General features: G+C 32.4%; 2 protein-coding genes and 1 long non-coding RNA gene across 3 annotated transcripts; 1 reads left to right on the top strand and 2 right to left on the bottom strand.

The window, feature by feature from the left end:
* Positions 1–1,512: 1,512 nt before the first annotated feature.
* Positions 1,513–4,533, bottom strand: LOC111512459 (alpha-2-macroglobulin receptor-associated protein). Its single transcript, XM_023168580.2, has 3 exons — positions 4,267–4,533; positions 3,155–3,581; positions 1,513–2,438 (listed from the first exon to the last, which is right to left on the bottom strand). Exons 1-3 carry the CDS (start codon positions 4,474–4,476, stop codon positions 1,963–1,965), a joined length of 1,113 nt encoding a protein of 370 aa, XP_023024348.2. The 5' UTR covers positions 4,477–4,533; the 3' UTR covers positions 1,513–1,962.
* Positions 4,534–4,756: 223 nt separating this feature from the next.
* On the top strand, positions 4,757–5,867 carry LOC111512458 (COMM domain-containing protein 5). Its single transcript, XM_023168579.2, has 3 exons — positions 4,757–4,972; positions 5,025–5,343; positions 5,697–5,867. Exons 1-3 carry the CDS (start codon positions 4,891–4,893, stop codon positions 5,854–5,856), a joined length of 561 nt encoding a protein of 186 aa, XP_023024347.2. The 5' UTR covers positions 4,757–4,890; the 3' UTR covers positions 5,857–5,867.
* Positions 5,868–6,903: 1,036 nt separating this feature from the next.
* LOC141483842 (uncharacterized) lies at positions 6,904–10,944 on the bottom strand. The gene is made up of 2 exons (XR_012466321.1): positions 9,978–10,944; positions 6,904–9,269 (listed from the first exon to the last, which is right to left on the bottom strand). It is a non-coding gene; the product is annotated as an uncharacterized lncRNA (long non-coding RNA).
* Positions 10,945–16,213: the final 5,269 nt, after the last annotated feature.

Here is a 16,213-nt window from a genome sequence, read left to right as displayed (position 1 = left end):
ATAATTAAAAAGTTCTAAATCCACATTGTGAGTGTCTGAAAATTCTGTCTACAGACTCATTCTGGATACAGTTGGTATTATCTGTTTAAAATCTGTTTTTTTCGTTAACCAGCTGTCACACCCCCTACGAACGACAACCCTCAGAAGTCGAAACTTGTGCGAGCTAAGGACTAACGGGGTCTTACCTTTTAACGTGTGATTCCTAACAGGGTACTTTGAAGATTTCTGTATTTCTTGTTCACTTTGGATTCAAATTTGAAGCTATCAAGTTTAAAGTTATTATGTGAATTTGTTTAAGATCTGATTCTATCTTCTATGAGCCAAAGTATTTAAGTTAGGAATGTCCAATATAATTTTATAGTTATATTCATCAACCTGATATCCCAGTTTACATGCAGAGAACCTTAAAAACTTGTTTTGAACACATTCAAGCCTATGAATATCCACCTTATTTGAGGGGCACCAAATTGTGGAGTTGTATTTGGTTATTGATCCAAGAAATGAACAATATATGATTTCTAAGGAACGGAGAGGTAATTCCTCTACAAATCTGAGTGTAAAACCTAACATTATTAGGTCAAGAGTAATTCCTAAATTTTTGATCGTATTTGTTGTTTCCAGTTCTGATTGCTGAATTTTATTTGCACTATTTATACTTCAGCTCATTACTGTATGATGTCATTAAGCGATTTTGGGTCAATTTGTCTCTGTGATTTCTAATTGAAACATTAACCAGACATTTGGCAATGTCTGTTCGACTTTTGCTTGAGAAATTTTATTTCTCGAGATTTTAGCCACGGAGATGAGCCCCGGAGTGCTCGACTTACAATAATCCAGGACGAGGATTTGCGGAACCTGGTGGAGACTGACTCATCACAAACGGTACGTGGGATGGCCGAAAAACTGGGCGTCAGCTCCCATGCAGTTTTTGATAGTTCAAAACGTATTGGAAAGTGGGTGCCCCACGATTTGAATAATCGACAGATTGTCACGTTTCTAGGTCTGCTACTTTGCTCTTGCTCAACCAAAACGACCCTTTTTTAGATCGGATCATTACGTGTGATAAAAAGCGGATACTCTACAACAGGAGACGTTCAGGTCAGTGGTTGGACAAAGATGAGTAACCCAGGCACTTCCCAGAGACAAAAACCCACCATAAAAAAAGACCACGGTTACTGTATGGTGGTGTGATTTACTATAAGTTTCTGCAGCCGGGCTAAACCATCAAAGCAAAGTCTTATTGTAAAAAAATCGACGAAATTTACCGACAATTACGTCAACAGCAGACGGCACTGGTCAACAGAAGAAATCTGATCCTGCTTCACAACAAAGCCCGTTTCACAAGTCACCGGATTGAGCGTCAAGTTCTGCTTCACTCACCAAACTCCCCAGACCTCTCGCCAATCAGGACCAGACAAAAAAAACGGCCTTTATCAATTTCGTCGAATACCGAGCACACTTTTTATGCTAACGGAATTAAAATCGACTTGTATTACTTTGGCAAAAATGCACTGATTTATATATTGCTCATTTTGAATAAATTGAATTAGTATTTACAGAGATATTACAGGTTGAAGTACTCTCATATACATGGAGGATATATCTCCACAATAGTGTGAAATTATTAGAAACAGAAGTATTATAGAATAAAACAAAAAGTTATCCTTATATTTTTCTAAAAATATGGATGTTCAGTTCTGGACATATCACCTATTTTATATGATTCTTTATAAATAATTACCAATTAATATCATGTACAACCTTATTTAACTTCAATGTATGATACTAGACTAGACTCTTGAGAACAAAATATATCAATTTACAACTGATACTAGACTACATTTGGATTAAAGATGAAAAATATATATAAAAAAAATCAGTATACACATAAAGTTTTCTATAAAAATTATGAAATGCAAGTGAGGAATTTGGCACCAAAAATTGTTTGAAAACATTCATCAATTATAGCTCAATGTGCTTCTGCATTATCCTCGTTTCCAAATCTAGATGAATTTTATCAACTTTTCTAGCATGTTTTTTTATGTTTTCTTCCATTAGAGAGGCAGTACTAGTTTTTCCACCGGCAATATTCATTTCTGCTTTGTCTTTGTATTTCTCTTCATGTAAAGCATGTTCGACTTGCATATGCCTCAATTTCAATAAACGATTTTCATAGTGTAACAACTCTGTTTTTAGAGAATGTAACTCGCTAGGAGTAAAGTTACTCTCAATAGCCATTTTCCACAAGCCTTGCACCTTGGGCTCTACGAATTCCTTGCTAGCAGGTCCTTTGGCAGCTAGCAAATGAAGACGATCAAATCCGTCTTTAATTTCGTTATGTTTCTCACGAAGCGTATTGACTCTCTCCAAATAGTCTTTTTTTGGTTCTTCTTCAGTATCTATTTTGTTATATTTATCGAGTGAATCTTCCACAGCATCTGCAAAAAGCCATTGAAGGTTAAATTAAGAGTTAACAAGGTTGAAAACAATGCAGAAATCAAAAAACGATAATTTCCATGATATATAGACAAGTAGATAGATATTTATTTATACTTCCAATCATAAAGATGTACACACGTCAAGAATGTGGTCAACATAAGTAACATACAAATTAAAATAATTCGAACAAGATAAGCGTACAGGACTCGTATAAACAAATTATTTCTGAGAATTTAGTGCCTACTGTTTTGGAATTTCTCTCGAGAAAAGTATCTGGTTTAGGTGGGGATCCCACTAACAACCTTTTATCATGCGCACTACCATTGCGCCGATTCATCGATTATTAGTTGAGTGAACAAAATATGCAACAAGGAAAAGTTCTATATAATCAATGCAGACAGATGAACAATCATCATCGAGAGAATTGGAACATTTCACTGGTATACAATATGACCCTTCTTTCTATCCTATGAAAGTCATTGGATGAATACCAAAAAAAAAAACAATGATTATGTTGAGTTGGCTATCAGTTGAAATACAAGTTTCTTCTTTATATCGGTATTGTAGTCAATACACCTGACTCGAAAAATAAGTATACTTTGTACTCTGCATATAGTCTTCTGTTAATCAAAAAATATTGTTTGAACCAACATTTTTCACAATATTGAAAAACATATCAATACAGCAACCTTAATTATTTTGATTACGGCCTTACTTTCTTCATATTCTTCTGGACTGCCCTTCACGTCATGTAACAATGAATAGTACTGATCGATTTTGTCTTGATGATGTCCAAACTCCTCCTGCAATGCTAATAGTTCTTCTTGAGTGAAACCAGCTCTCTCTGCTTTCTCCCAAAGTTTGTTCAATTTTTTATCTTTGAACAAACTCTTATTGATATGTTTATCAGTAGCCTCATTCAGTGGCTTGAAAGGTTTTACTTTTTCTGGATCTGAAACATCATCAGCTTGATCCAGTAAGTTATAATTTTTCATTATGGCAATCAATTTTGTGCGCAACTCAGCTTCCTTCAATCCATCTTTATCTTTACCCTCCGCCCTCAGGTGTTTCCAAGTTATTTCTTCTTTATCATGAAGTTTCAGTTCTCCAAACAAGGATTTCAGTTTAACTTCTGATAGTCTCTGAAATTTATAAAGAAGGCTCTTAAAATTAAAAAATCCTTCAGTTTCATTTCAAAACTAATCAGTCCATGTGACTTCAAAATTCTGTAAAATCTTCACTTCAATACTTTTTATTCTGATGTATTAATGTAGTACTGAAACTACACAGATTTTTCTAAAACATTGTACGTGAACTGTTCCAAAAATAAGGTGAATGTTCAAATTTCGCAGGCTTCTACACATTCTATTTTTTATGTTGGACATATGTTCAGAGTTTCATCTGTTTAGCATGTTTAATTTGTCGGTGGGAAGCATAAAGCAAATATAGACAGAAAATTTCATGAATATCGCAGAATAGTTTCATATATATGTGTACGATTCGTGAATTTTCAGTAGTAAATGGAAAACTTTGGCTTTCTACTTCTCTATATTCACTATTCACACAAGATAATGTTTTGTTGGAAGTAACTTCTATATCTGCACACCTTTGTAAAAAGTTCATTTTAAGCGTAATTGCTTTCTTTCTTCTATCAAAAGTTTCCAATTTTTTATAAAAAAGATGGGGAAGTAATAAGCCAAAAACTTTTTCCGAAAAACTAATCTCTCCTCAAAACTATACTTCTTTAAATTCAAGTTCCTGAGACTGGTGCATGAATCTCCCTAGTGTTAAACTGTCATTGATTTTAGACGAATAAGATTTACTTACTAGCACAGCTTTAGACCATAATAAGTTGAGTTTGGCCATTCGAAAAGGTCTATCTAGGTGTTTCAGCGATACGGGTCGCATATCAAATTGAGAATCATCCTGAGATTTATCATTGACTTTATTTGCCTCTTTGCTATACTTATTGAGACATTGCACGCTTACGAGATAAGTGAATGAAATAAACACAAATAGATAGATATTGAATTTCATTTTTTAAGTACGTACTTGTTCACTTTGTCACATAACCTATAAATCATCAACCTTCAGATGCAGTGACGTTATAATATGGACTGGCCATTGAAGAGAGAACATTGACTCCGATAACTTAAAAAAAATAACTAGATTCACGTTTTGGCATTACTTCACACAATTGACGTCAGATATGTTTTATGTGTTGCATAATTCCGTTGTGAACATTTTTGTCACGTGGTGCTGTGACGCAGTGGCCAAGACGTTGTGATCCGCAGGTGAAATATATGTTGAAGCTACCTCCTGGCTAGTCCATATTATCGTGTCTATGGATTACGCGAGGTTAGAAATCGGAAAGCACATACTGAATCAAAGGAAAATTTCTTTTATTCTGTGTCAGAATTCGGAATCCCTAGTCCAGTTCAAACAATTAACATGAGTTTAAAAGAATTGCCAAAAAATGTTGTGAATTTGGTACTGAATTCTCCAAAGGAATACCAAAGTCAACTGTTCAAAAGTAAAATTTTCTGTTTACATCAAACCTCTTTTTTAAATAGTGTTATTTTCAGTGGCCCTTCTAGCCCATAAGCCAACTGATCAAGATCATTCCGAACTTATCAAGAACTTTTCTAAAGAAACCGATATGCCAAAAGAACAAATATATAATATTCTTGGAGTATACATTGCTCTCATAAAGTTGTTTTTAGAAATTAATGAAAGTGATTTCAATCAAAAACTTTTGGAATTCGGTTTCACAACTGATTTTTTACAAAAGTTACCCTTCTTCAAAAACCCAAATGGAATTATTGATAATTTAATGGATAACCATACAGATTTTGGAAAGATGTCCCTTTTCAAGTGGAGAATTGATATCAGTTTGAGTAATAGGTACGTCCTATTCAAACATTCACAATAGTTATGAATAATTATATGTTTTGAGGTGGAATCGTGCACCAGTTTTGAGTTATAAGTTGTATGAATTTGCAGTATGTTACTACTGAAAACTTACGACTCGTGCATCTAGATATTATGAATAAGATATTCCATATCTATTTTTGAACATGAATGTTTTGAATAATAACTAATGATTGCACTGTTTACTACTTGCAACATTCAACTTGAGACTGGTTCATCATTATGTACTATCATTGATGGCATGAGCAGATTCAACTCATTGGTGGCGAGCATATAAAACCTTGAAGTTGAAAGCATTACCTTATTGTTGTTTTTTTTTGTTCCAGTACTTTGGTCAAAAAAGTTCCAATGAATCTGTTGGTGTCTCTTACCATGAAGAATGGAAAAAATTTGAAAATCAAAATAGAAGCTAAGGAGTTTCATAGGCTGAGATTTAATATAGCTTTAATTTTGAAAGAATTGAATTCACTCAGGTTGAGTAAATGAATGTTATGTTATATACAGTTTTCAACTTTGTTTTAGCTATCCTTTTCAGGAACAAATATTAGACACATGGTTTACTGAACATTTTTTTGTATCAAAATGGAGTGGTAGAAAGCCAAAAATCTTTCCCAAAAATTAATCACCAATTTAATTATTAAAACTCTTTCGATTGTCCAGAATCTCCGAAAAACCACTCTCTCTGGACAAAATGAACAGAAAAAAAAATTTTTCTTTCAAAATGAGTCAAATTTTGACAGTGTCATATGGAATAATTCTGCATAGGTACTAGATGATTTCCTATTATCTATTTCCTATTTAAGCAGAAGTATAAACTTGGCAACTCATGAACGAGAAAATGGATCTCAATAATTAGAGAGTGATTCAGAATTGTCTTTTTCTAATTGATATTTCAGAATATACATGTATATCTGACTGAGATTATTCAGTTCAGTTCTTGCATCAATATTTCCCCATTATATATTTAAACCATTTTTCAAAAGTTTATTTTTGAACTAATAATTTCAGTACATAGATTTTCAGCGTTATTATAATAATAATAATAATCTTTATTTGAAATAGGTAATCCTAATCTACATTCACAAAGTATAATCTTATATATAGTAATTAGCAGCTCCTTCGATAGTATTAATATATTTGTTTTGTTTTAAATTCAAACGTACACACTAGGTATTTACATTTCGAGTTATATTTTCCATTGTTTTGCTAAAAGAAAACCATTCAAGTATAGCCAAATACCATAATAATCATATACAATCCTACCTATGAACCAATAAGAATGCTATCCCAAAATACACTTATAGCCCAAGAGAAAATACATATATTGATACCATTCACGTACAGCCAAATACCACAATAATCATATACAAACATACATATGAAACCAATAAGTTATGCTATCCCACTACCCACTATACACTCATATCCCGTAAGAAGATACATATATTAATACTTGTATTGATACTAAAAATTATTAATCGTGATAGATATACAATATCTATCTGTACTGTACATTTACTTTTGCTGTAAATGGTTTATCATTTTTATTTTAAACTGTTGCAGAGTTTCTGATTTCTTTATATCATCTGGCAAACTGTTGTAAGCAATGAATCCCTTGAACACCAAAGTTTTAATATTGTAAGCTTTTGTTTGCCTAGTCACATGTAAGTTATGTTTACTTCTCGTATCATGCTGGTGAACTTGCGTATTTATAGTTATATATTTGTGAAAATATGATGGAAGAAGATTATGCAACATTTTGAAGATATAACTCATAGTTAAATAAATAAGTCTATTTTCTATTGACAGCCATTGTAATGTTCCCAACATCAATGATATTGGTGTATATCTGTTACATCTCAAAGTGATTCTCATTGCACGATTTTGAAGTTTTTGTAGTGATCTCATTTTATTGAGGTCAAAACCATACAATAAGGTCGGGCAATATTCGAAGTGAGGTTTGATAATTGTATTATATACGGTAATTCTTGAGCTCATACTCAAATGCTGAGATACCCTCGAAAAAAAATATAGTTTTTTGAGTATTTTTTTCTGAATATAATTGAAATGACCATTCAACGTTAAGTGGTTGTCAAGCATAAACCCTAAATATTTAAACTCTTGAACTAATTCAATTGTATTATTTTCTATTTTGATGTGAATTTCATTTATATCAAATTGTCTGTATTTAAATGGTGTGGCAATTATCATCCTCTTTGTTTTGTCTACATTCAGTTTCAATTTATTCATTTTGAGGTATTCTGTTATTCTATTTAAAGAATTATTCATCTTTTGTACGGCATTATTCAAATCTCTATCAGTTACTGATATTAACGTGTCATCTGCGAACAAGTGTATATAGTCACATTCATTGTAATGCTTTATGTCATTTATGTATAGAAGAAACAATAGCGGACCCAAAATGCTTCCTTGTGGAACTCCATGTTGCACTTCCAATGGAGCTGACAATGAATTACCAACTTTTGTTTGTTGTTGTCTACCTGTTAAATAGTTGTTAATCCATTCAAGTACTTTTCCCCTTATGCCGTAGAGTTTCAGTTTTTTTAGGAGTATATTATGGTTAATAGTTTCAAATGCTCGCCTCAAATCCAAAAACACAACCACAGTGAAAATATTTTTACTCATACTACTTTTCCATTCATTAACAGTTAACTGAATGGCTGACTCACATGAATGATTGGATCTAAAACCAGATTGATTCATAAAAAGTATACTCTTTTCATTACAATATTGCAACAATTGTTTATAAACTACTAGCTCTAAAAGTTTTTCAGCACAAGGTAAAGTGTTGATAGGGCGGAATTCACTACATTTATTTGTATTAGTCACTTTTTCAGTTGGAGTAACAGTACTAATCTTCAATTCTGTAGGAACCATACCTTTTTCTAATGATGTATTTATAAAATAACACCATACATGACCAATTACCTGAAAACTGTTTTTTATAATTTTACTATACATTTCATCAATAGGTGAACCTTTATTAGCATCAATTTCCGATATTACTATTTTCAGCTGTTTTAGGTCTATTAGTTCGAAGGCACTAAAGCTATCTTCATAATTTTCAGTATAGCAAACTAACTCACACTCTTCAATACTTTGGATAATATCGTTGATACTACTTAGAAAGTATTTATTAAAACAATCTGCTATGTCATTACTGTCTTTTATCAATATATTTCGTCCATTCCGTTCAAAGTATACACCATTAAAATAGTAATTGTGGTTTTTTTTCGGATTCATTAAGTTTTTCAACGTTTTCCACATTAAACGTGGATTATGTACATTTCTATCAATTTGGTTGAAGTAAAAGTGATCTTTCTTTTTTTTAATGATATTTACAACAGCATTTCGTTTAAGCTTAAAATTTTCCCAATTCACATCACTTGAATTCAGTTTAAAACACTTATATGCCATGTCTCTATCTCTACTTAGTTTTCTGACTTCGTTGTCGTACCAGGGTAATTCATTTTCATAATGAGTAATTGTTTTTAAGGGAGCTATCTCATTTACAACTTGGTTGAAGTGTTCTTTTATATTAATGAAAATATCATCTATATTGGTACTATTTAGCATAAAAGTGCAGTTAATCAAGTTTAAATTGATATCATCGAGATTTTTATCAGTTAATCGTCTTACAGTTTTCATACATTTGTTGCTAAAATTAATTTTTTCAGAATAGAAACATTTGATTGATATTACAGAATGATCAGTAATTTTTGGTTCGTCTAGTACATTCACTTGACTATTTTCGAAATTCGTTAGTACATAATCAATTAGTGTTTTACTTGTATTCGTCACTCTGGTGAACGTTTTTACCTCTTGAGTTATGCCGTATGTATTAAATATATCCTTGATTTTGTTTGTATAAAAGTCACCTGAAAAGAAATTCAAATTAAAGTCTCCAACCAAGATTGTACGACAGTTGTTACAGAATATTTCTTCACATATATTTTCCAAATGCTCCAAAAAAGTTGCATGACTTTCGTTTGGAGAATGATACAAACAACCAATTACCCGTTTTGTACCAGCATATGTGGTTGTGATAAATTTACACCAGTAATTACGGTTATGGACAAATGTTTTATATACTGTATATTGAATTTCTTTTCTTACAAAGATAGTAACACCCCCTGTATGTCTAGAATCTGAGTCGCATCTGATTAAGGAGTAATTTTTTATATCTAGTTCATGATTATTCATTTCCACTGTAGTTCTTGATTCACTGAGCAATATAAATGATGGATTGTAGTAGGATATCTCAGCTAAGAGTTGAGGTTTATGAGCTAATAAACTTTCAATATTTAAGTAAACTATATCTGAATTATATTCAAGTTTGTTATGATGACTAATATATGAGTAGTTTAGTTTTTTGAATCTTTTTTGTCATAATATTTATTTACAATTTTTGGCATTCCTCTTATATATCTTATGCATTTCGAATTATCACCAGCACTCATTATTGATTCAAGTTTTGATTTTAATTCTTTATAGTAATTTCTCTGCCTAGGCGTTTGGTCGCTAAATATTTTTACTGAAGGTACCTTTTCTGTTAATTTTCTACTATTTTTCAGAATATTTATTACCGATTCATTTGAATCCAATATAACTTTGATAGGACGGCTTTTTCTTCCATCATATTTTCCAACCCTCATAACTCTAAAATTCTCTATATTACTATCTATATTCTGTAGTAGTTGTTTAACAGTGTTTTTTTCATCCTCAAGCCTATGGATTCTGTTTTCAGCATTCGACTCATTTACATTGATGATCATTACATTATTCGCTCTTTTTCTTCTTTCTTCCATCTCATTGATAAATTCTTCCATTTCCATTTTTTCATCTCCGTTCTTTAATTTCAATAATTCCGCTTCCATTAACACATTTTTGTTTTTCAGTTCAGTTATTTCTTGCTTCATAATATTAACTTCATTTCTGAAATCTTCTATTTGTCTGAGAAGCAGAGGTATTTTTTTAAATGTACCTCTACATTCATAGCAAAAAAAATTCAGAGATCTATTTTGCAGTATAACGGCTCGGTACTCTGAAGGACCTAGTTTTGTACAGTTTTCATTGGCGTGCATTGTTGTATGACAGCTGTCACAGGTTACCAGTTTGTCCTTCTCATGCATTTCCTCTTTACAGGTTTGACAATTTCTTCGCATCTTTAACCTTAGTAAAAACGATATTGTACACCACTGTATTCAAATTATTGCCAGAAGCCAAAGTTTTTTATCTATGTGCAATTTCGTTTTTTTTGTTTTGTTTTTTTCCACACTATTTTATTCTTCTTTGTTCCCCAACTTATCTCTTATCATAAAATGGTTTTTAAGGATATCTCCACTTTTTCAACAATCCGATTTCAGTTTATTTGCACACATAGATCAAAATTTTCTTCTTATCCAATCATTGTAGGTTAATGACTGCATTCTAAATGTGGAGTTTACACTTTCCTCTACACATTGATATAAGTTTGATGTTTATACACTTTTTTTTTCCCCACTAAAAACAGTTTTATTTACACATACAAATACACACGACTAGCCGACAATATGTTATTCATACAATTCATACTGCAATTTTTAAGATTGGCATTTTCTGAAACGGCATAAAATTTCAAGTTTTTCCTGACATCACTTTTATGTGGTATGATTCAGTTATTTACATTTCTAAATGTTTGGCCAATATAGAATAAATCACGATCTCTTAATGAAATTTTATATATTACTTGGGATAGGACTTTTTACTTTACTATGTAATTTTGATATGGTTAACATTGTCGAGAAGCAAATATGTGGGTTGTTTATTTTATTATTTATGTTACCGTGACCGTGAGTCATATTTTGATTCATTTGAGAGTGCGCCAAATTATCAATGAAAAGTCCCTTACTCCTGCGGCAACTTACATTCAGCTTATTATCGCCTCGACTTCTGGGAGGGTTTTTATAACTATATGTAAAAAAACATGGACCAGGTGAAAATGTTTAGAATTTCACATTCTATTGAAGGTTTCGACTTCAAATGATTAAAAATCCTCCAAATATTATTTGTTGTTGTTAAAACTGCAACTAAAATATATAAAATGATCTGTTGTCCACTTCTCGAATATGCGCATGTAATTTATTCAAGTTGTTGTAATCCTGCATTAAAAAATCTTGCAAAAGCTAAAACATCTACACTAAGGAGTATTACCAAAATGCGTCACCCTCAGAACACACTACACAATCCCTCAAACGCACTGCTTTATAGAAATGCAAAAGTGAAACCTATAAATGAGAGACTATCAGACCTAGGAGACCGCTTTGCCAAAAATGAAACTAACTTAGAGACCCTACAGGCATTATGTAGGGCAAGAGCTTAAGGACAACCATCCAAGTATCCGGAAAAAACTATTTGGGAAAACATCAAATCACTCTCATAATTTATATATATATATATATATATATATATATATATATATATATATATATATATATATATATATATATATATATATATATATATATATATATATATATATATATATATATATATATATATATATATATATATATATATATATATATATATATATATATATATGATGAGCTGTTTTCTCAGGTTTCGCTCCGTGTTCTGTGTATTTTCTCCCCATAAGGATTATTTTCACAACGTTTCGGCAAAGTCTCATTTGCCATCTTCTGGTGATGTCTGGTTTTTTCAACTAGACTGATTAATTCGAACTCTGTGTCTCAATTTATAGGGATGGATGTTTCCCTTTACCTGCGTTGCTGCCACTACCTTATGGGGAGAAAATACACAGAACACGGAGCGAAACCCGAGAAAACAGCTCATCATACTTTATCCGTGAGAATCTTCGAGTTAACATATATATATATATATATATATATATATATATATATATATATATATATATATATATATATATATATATATGTAAACATATGTAAAAATCACTGCAAATATTTAAAAATTGTACACTGGCTGAAAGACATTCGGTCGATGGCCCTTTGGTAATTCACCAATAAATGATATTTATTTATTTGTTTGGTAAATATTTTTGAAACGTTTGACTTGAATAGTAGCTGACATTGTTGATAAAATTTTCAGTATCGGTGCCTGATCAATTTGAGGTGAGATTTGCTTTTTTCTATGCATTACCAAAGAATACAGAGCCCCTAGAAGCTCATACAAGAAGTGTATCATGAAATTTATAATACTTACCCTTACCACCAGAATATGCTAGTAGAAATTACAAGAATAATAATTCTGAATCTAGGAAGAGAAGAAAGGCAAAATTAATTGTATTGTTACGTTCCTCCTGTGGGTTCGACAATCATTGACCACACTGTACAATTCAACTCAAATATATTTCACTATTAACACTGTCAACACAAAAATTTCAACTGAACTTCATACTAATACTCAAATGATAATCGCCTCATTGGCTCACTTCGTACAGAACTTTCAACTAGACTAGTCTCCCCTGCCTATTGGTAGTTCCTATATAACCCGATGGAAGTCGTCGGAAGCTGACAAAAATATTCTCGAAGCGACGCGATACCTAGAACGATCGAGGAAGACCAGCGGCGGCCGGCGTTACTTTTTTTCAGGGGATAATTCAAAATATGGTGACATCAGTGAGTATGTCATCTTCTCTTTCACGCAGCGTTTGTATTAAGTAATCTTTGTTCGTTTCGAATCATAGAAGTATTGTATTTTACTATATAACTCTGAAATAAATGTATATAATCATATCATGTGGTACTTTTTTTATTAACAATATTATATCGTCAAGATCCGTTGACAAGATTTGTCTAATTCTGGCTTCAGAATAATGAGTTGATGAATATTTTCGAAATGTAATGGAAATATTTACAGTGAACAATCCCAAGATTCTCAGAATATCCGAAAAGATATTGAAACAAAAGACGTCCTAAACTTTTTTTGTTCTTATTAAGCAAAGCTGACTCTGAGATCTACGTAGAAATACAACCATTAAGATTTCTGAAAAAACAATGTGTATTTTCAAACGATTTTAACACATTTTGTATTACTTCATGAAGATTTTGAGTATAGTATTCTACAAAATGACAAGTTTTATTTATATAACATGAAAATCACTTGTGACAGGGCCAAAACTAATTAATAGTGAGTTATGCTCTTGTTATAATTAAAGTAAAATCTAACTTTAAAATTACTGTATTCGACATCAATAAACAAAGATATAATTCATATCTCCGACAGTATTTTATTTCAATCCATCCATTTTCATGTTGAGTTACCTTTTACCAACGACATTTTTTTTGGTCCTTTGGAAGCTATCTGACTTGTTCATTTAGTCCAAGTCTCCACAAAACATTGCAGCCTCTTTGGCTTATTGCGTTTATTCTCCCATCTTCTCATGACACCCATTCCATCAGTCTCGTTCCCTGTACTAGTTTGAACAGGTTCTGTGTTGGATGTTCGTCATATTCTTCTGGACGTAGTTTTGTACGTCTATATATTGTCTGCCTCCTGTGATTCAGTGCCTCACATTCGCATAAGATGTGTAGAGCTGTTTCTATCCCTTCGTTGCATAATCTGCAGCTGCAGCTCCGTTGTACAGCCCCATTTTATTCAGGTGTCCTCTAAGCGGACAATAACCGGTTAGTAACCCTGTAATTATTCTGAGCCGATCCCTACTTTAGTGAAGTAGTTTTTCAGTTCTCGGACGGTTCCCTAATGAAGGTTCTACTGTGTTTGTTGCCAGGTACTTTTGTCTAGTACTCTGTGTGCTTCTTATTGGTCCATGTCCTAATCATCGTACCAATGACACGAGTTAATATTAGTTCATTTGTTTTCAAAGCTTTCTTGGTTTGGTATTGCTTTCAATTATTTGAATTTCAAATATTTCACAAAATCGGATATACCCTGCCAGGGTGTATTTTTAGGTATAGGACATTCTTCAATTTGATATCTTTTTTTTTGTAGCATCCAAAAATAATAGGATAGTGTATGGTTTCCATTCGAAAAAATCGTGTTTCATCAGTTTTGTCAATGTTATGTTTTAGGTGGAAATTTGGACCAACCTGTAAATTGTTTTCGAAAATTCGATGGACCTGTTCATGACTTGATGTTCAAGGTGTGATTCTGTGAAATTTCACATTTTCAACTGTTACTGTCCATGAGTTATGATTTTTTCAGAGTGGTGTTGTAACTGCCAAATTTTTCAGAAAAAATTAATACCTCAAAAACTAACAAATTCAGTTTCGTTTCTGATGTGGTGGTGGACGGACGTGCCGACAGCGACCGTCCACAAAGAAGGCACACGGACGCCATTGTTGGGGACGAAGCTCAGTTTGTGTTGTGAATGTCTGCCTTCATAGAACGTGCCATCATTAAATTAAAAGTTTTTTGTGAACAGTCTATAAGTGTTATAGAGAAACAGCACTCCCATTCACGTCGGTTGGAGGCCGGGGTGGACCGGATGTCCACGTGGGAGTGTTATAGTGGATGTATATAATTCCTGTCCCCATTCACGCCGGTTTGAGGCCGGGGTGGACCGGACGTCCACGTGGAGACAGGATTTTACCAAATAAATGTGTTAATTATATGTAAAAAGTCTTGAAGTCTCCAAAAAATATTGTGTTTTTTAATATAATAAAAAATTTAGACAAAAAGGGGGTGGCAGCATTGCTGCGTGCAAGACAGCTGCGCCCCCCCCCTCGAATCGAGCTGGCTAAATGCGCCTATCTGGAAGCGAAGGCCAAGAACTTTGAGTGAAGTGAAATGAACTAACAAATTTGGATATAGGCATTGTTATACAAAGTGGGCCTAAAAATGTGCTGAGAAATTCAAAAATGTAATAAAATACAGTTGGAATAAGGAAGTTGCCCTCAACTTCTGGTATAACGGAAAGAGACCGGAAGTTGAAAATATTTCAGTTGAGAAGGCCATTTTGTAAAACCCACTGCCACAAAATTTCAAGTTTTTATTTTGAATCGTTCTCCATATATTCCTAACGAAGGCTCGTCGTGAAAGACCTGTATAACATGTATATGTACTATAATTGAATCTATTAAAAAAACGGGTGCTTGGAATTAACAAAGAGCAAGTCAGGTGTTTGCAAAAAATACATTAGTATCCAGTAGATGTGATTTTATTACTCCAATAAATATCTACTGTGACAGCAAAATAAATGTCATGCATAGTATCGAGGGTAATTTTCAGATCAATTAAATACATTATATACCGCCTGAATCCTATATATACAGCTAATTATTATCTGCCTTATGGACAACTGTTTATTCCAGTAAATATACTGCAATAACAACAATCTCGTCTCCTTACAGGCTCAAAGTTAAGTATAAAATAGGAAAAATATTCAAGCGTGGAGAAATATGAATGAGCAAAACCAAGCAATCTGAAAAAGAAAAATTTTCAAAACTCCCAAAAAAAAATGTAATGTTCTCCATATCAAAAATATATACATCTCTTTAAAATTTCAATCCTGGGGTTTTCTTTCATCGTGGCTGTTGATTAAACTAGTAAATTAACCAAAAAGATTGATTCCTCTCAAAATAATGTTCGAGGAAGACACTAGAGACTTAGATAACGTCTAAAAACTCGAGAAAAGTTGGAAAGGAAATACCAATATGTCAGTAACTGAAATGCAATATGCTTTCTAACAATTAATATGTATTTAAGAAAAATTTCGCAACACGTGTTGCGTTTTTGTAATGCGTGTCTATACGCCTGAAGAAGTTAATGTATAGCGAAACACGTGTTGCATTTTCAGTGAAAACCGCACAATAAAGTGTTTTCTTGAATACATTATGGA

Source organism: Leptinotarsa decemlineata, unplaced genomic scaffold, assembly GCF_025532065.1.
Source record: "Leptinotarsa decemlineata unplaced genomic scaffold, Ldec_3_MD MMD2_tig00004307_RagTag_RagTag, whole genome shotgun sequence".
NCBI lineage: Eukaryota > Metazoa > Arthropoda > Insecta > Coleoptera > Chrysomelidae > Leptinotarsa > Leptinotarsa decemlineata.
The sequence above is the reverse complement of the archived record's forward strand: the minus strand, read 5'-3'. Positions and strand labels throughout refer to the sequence as shown.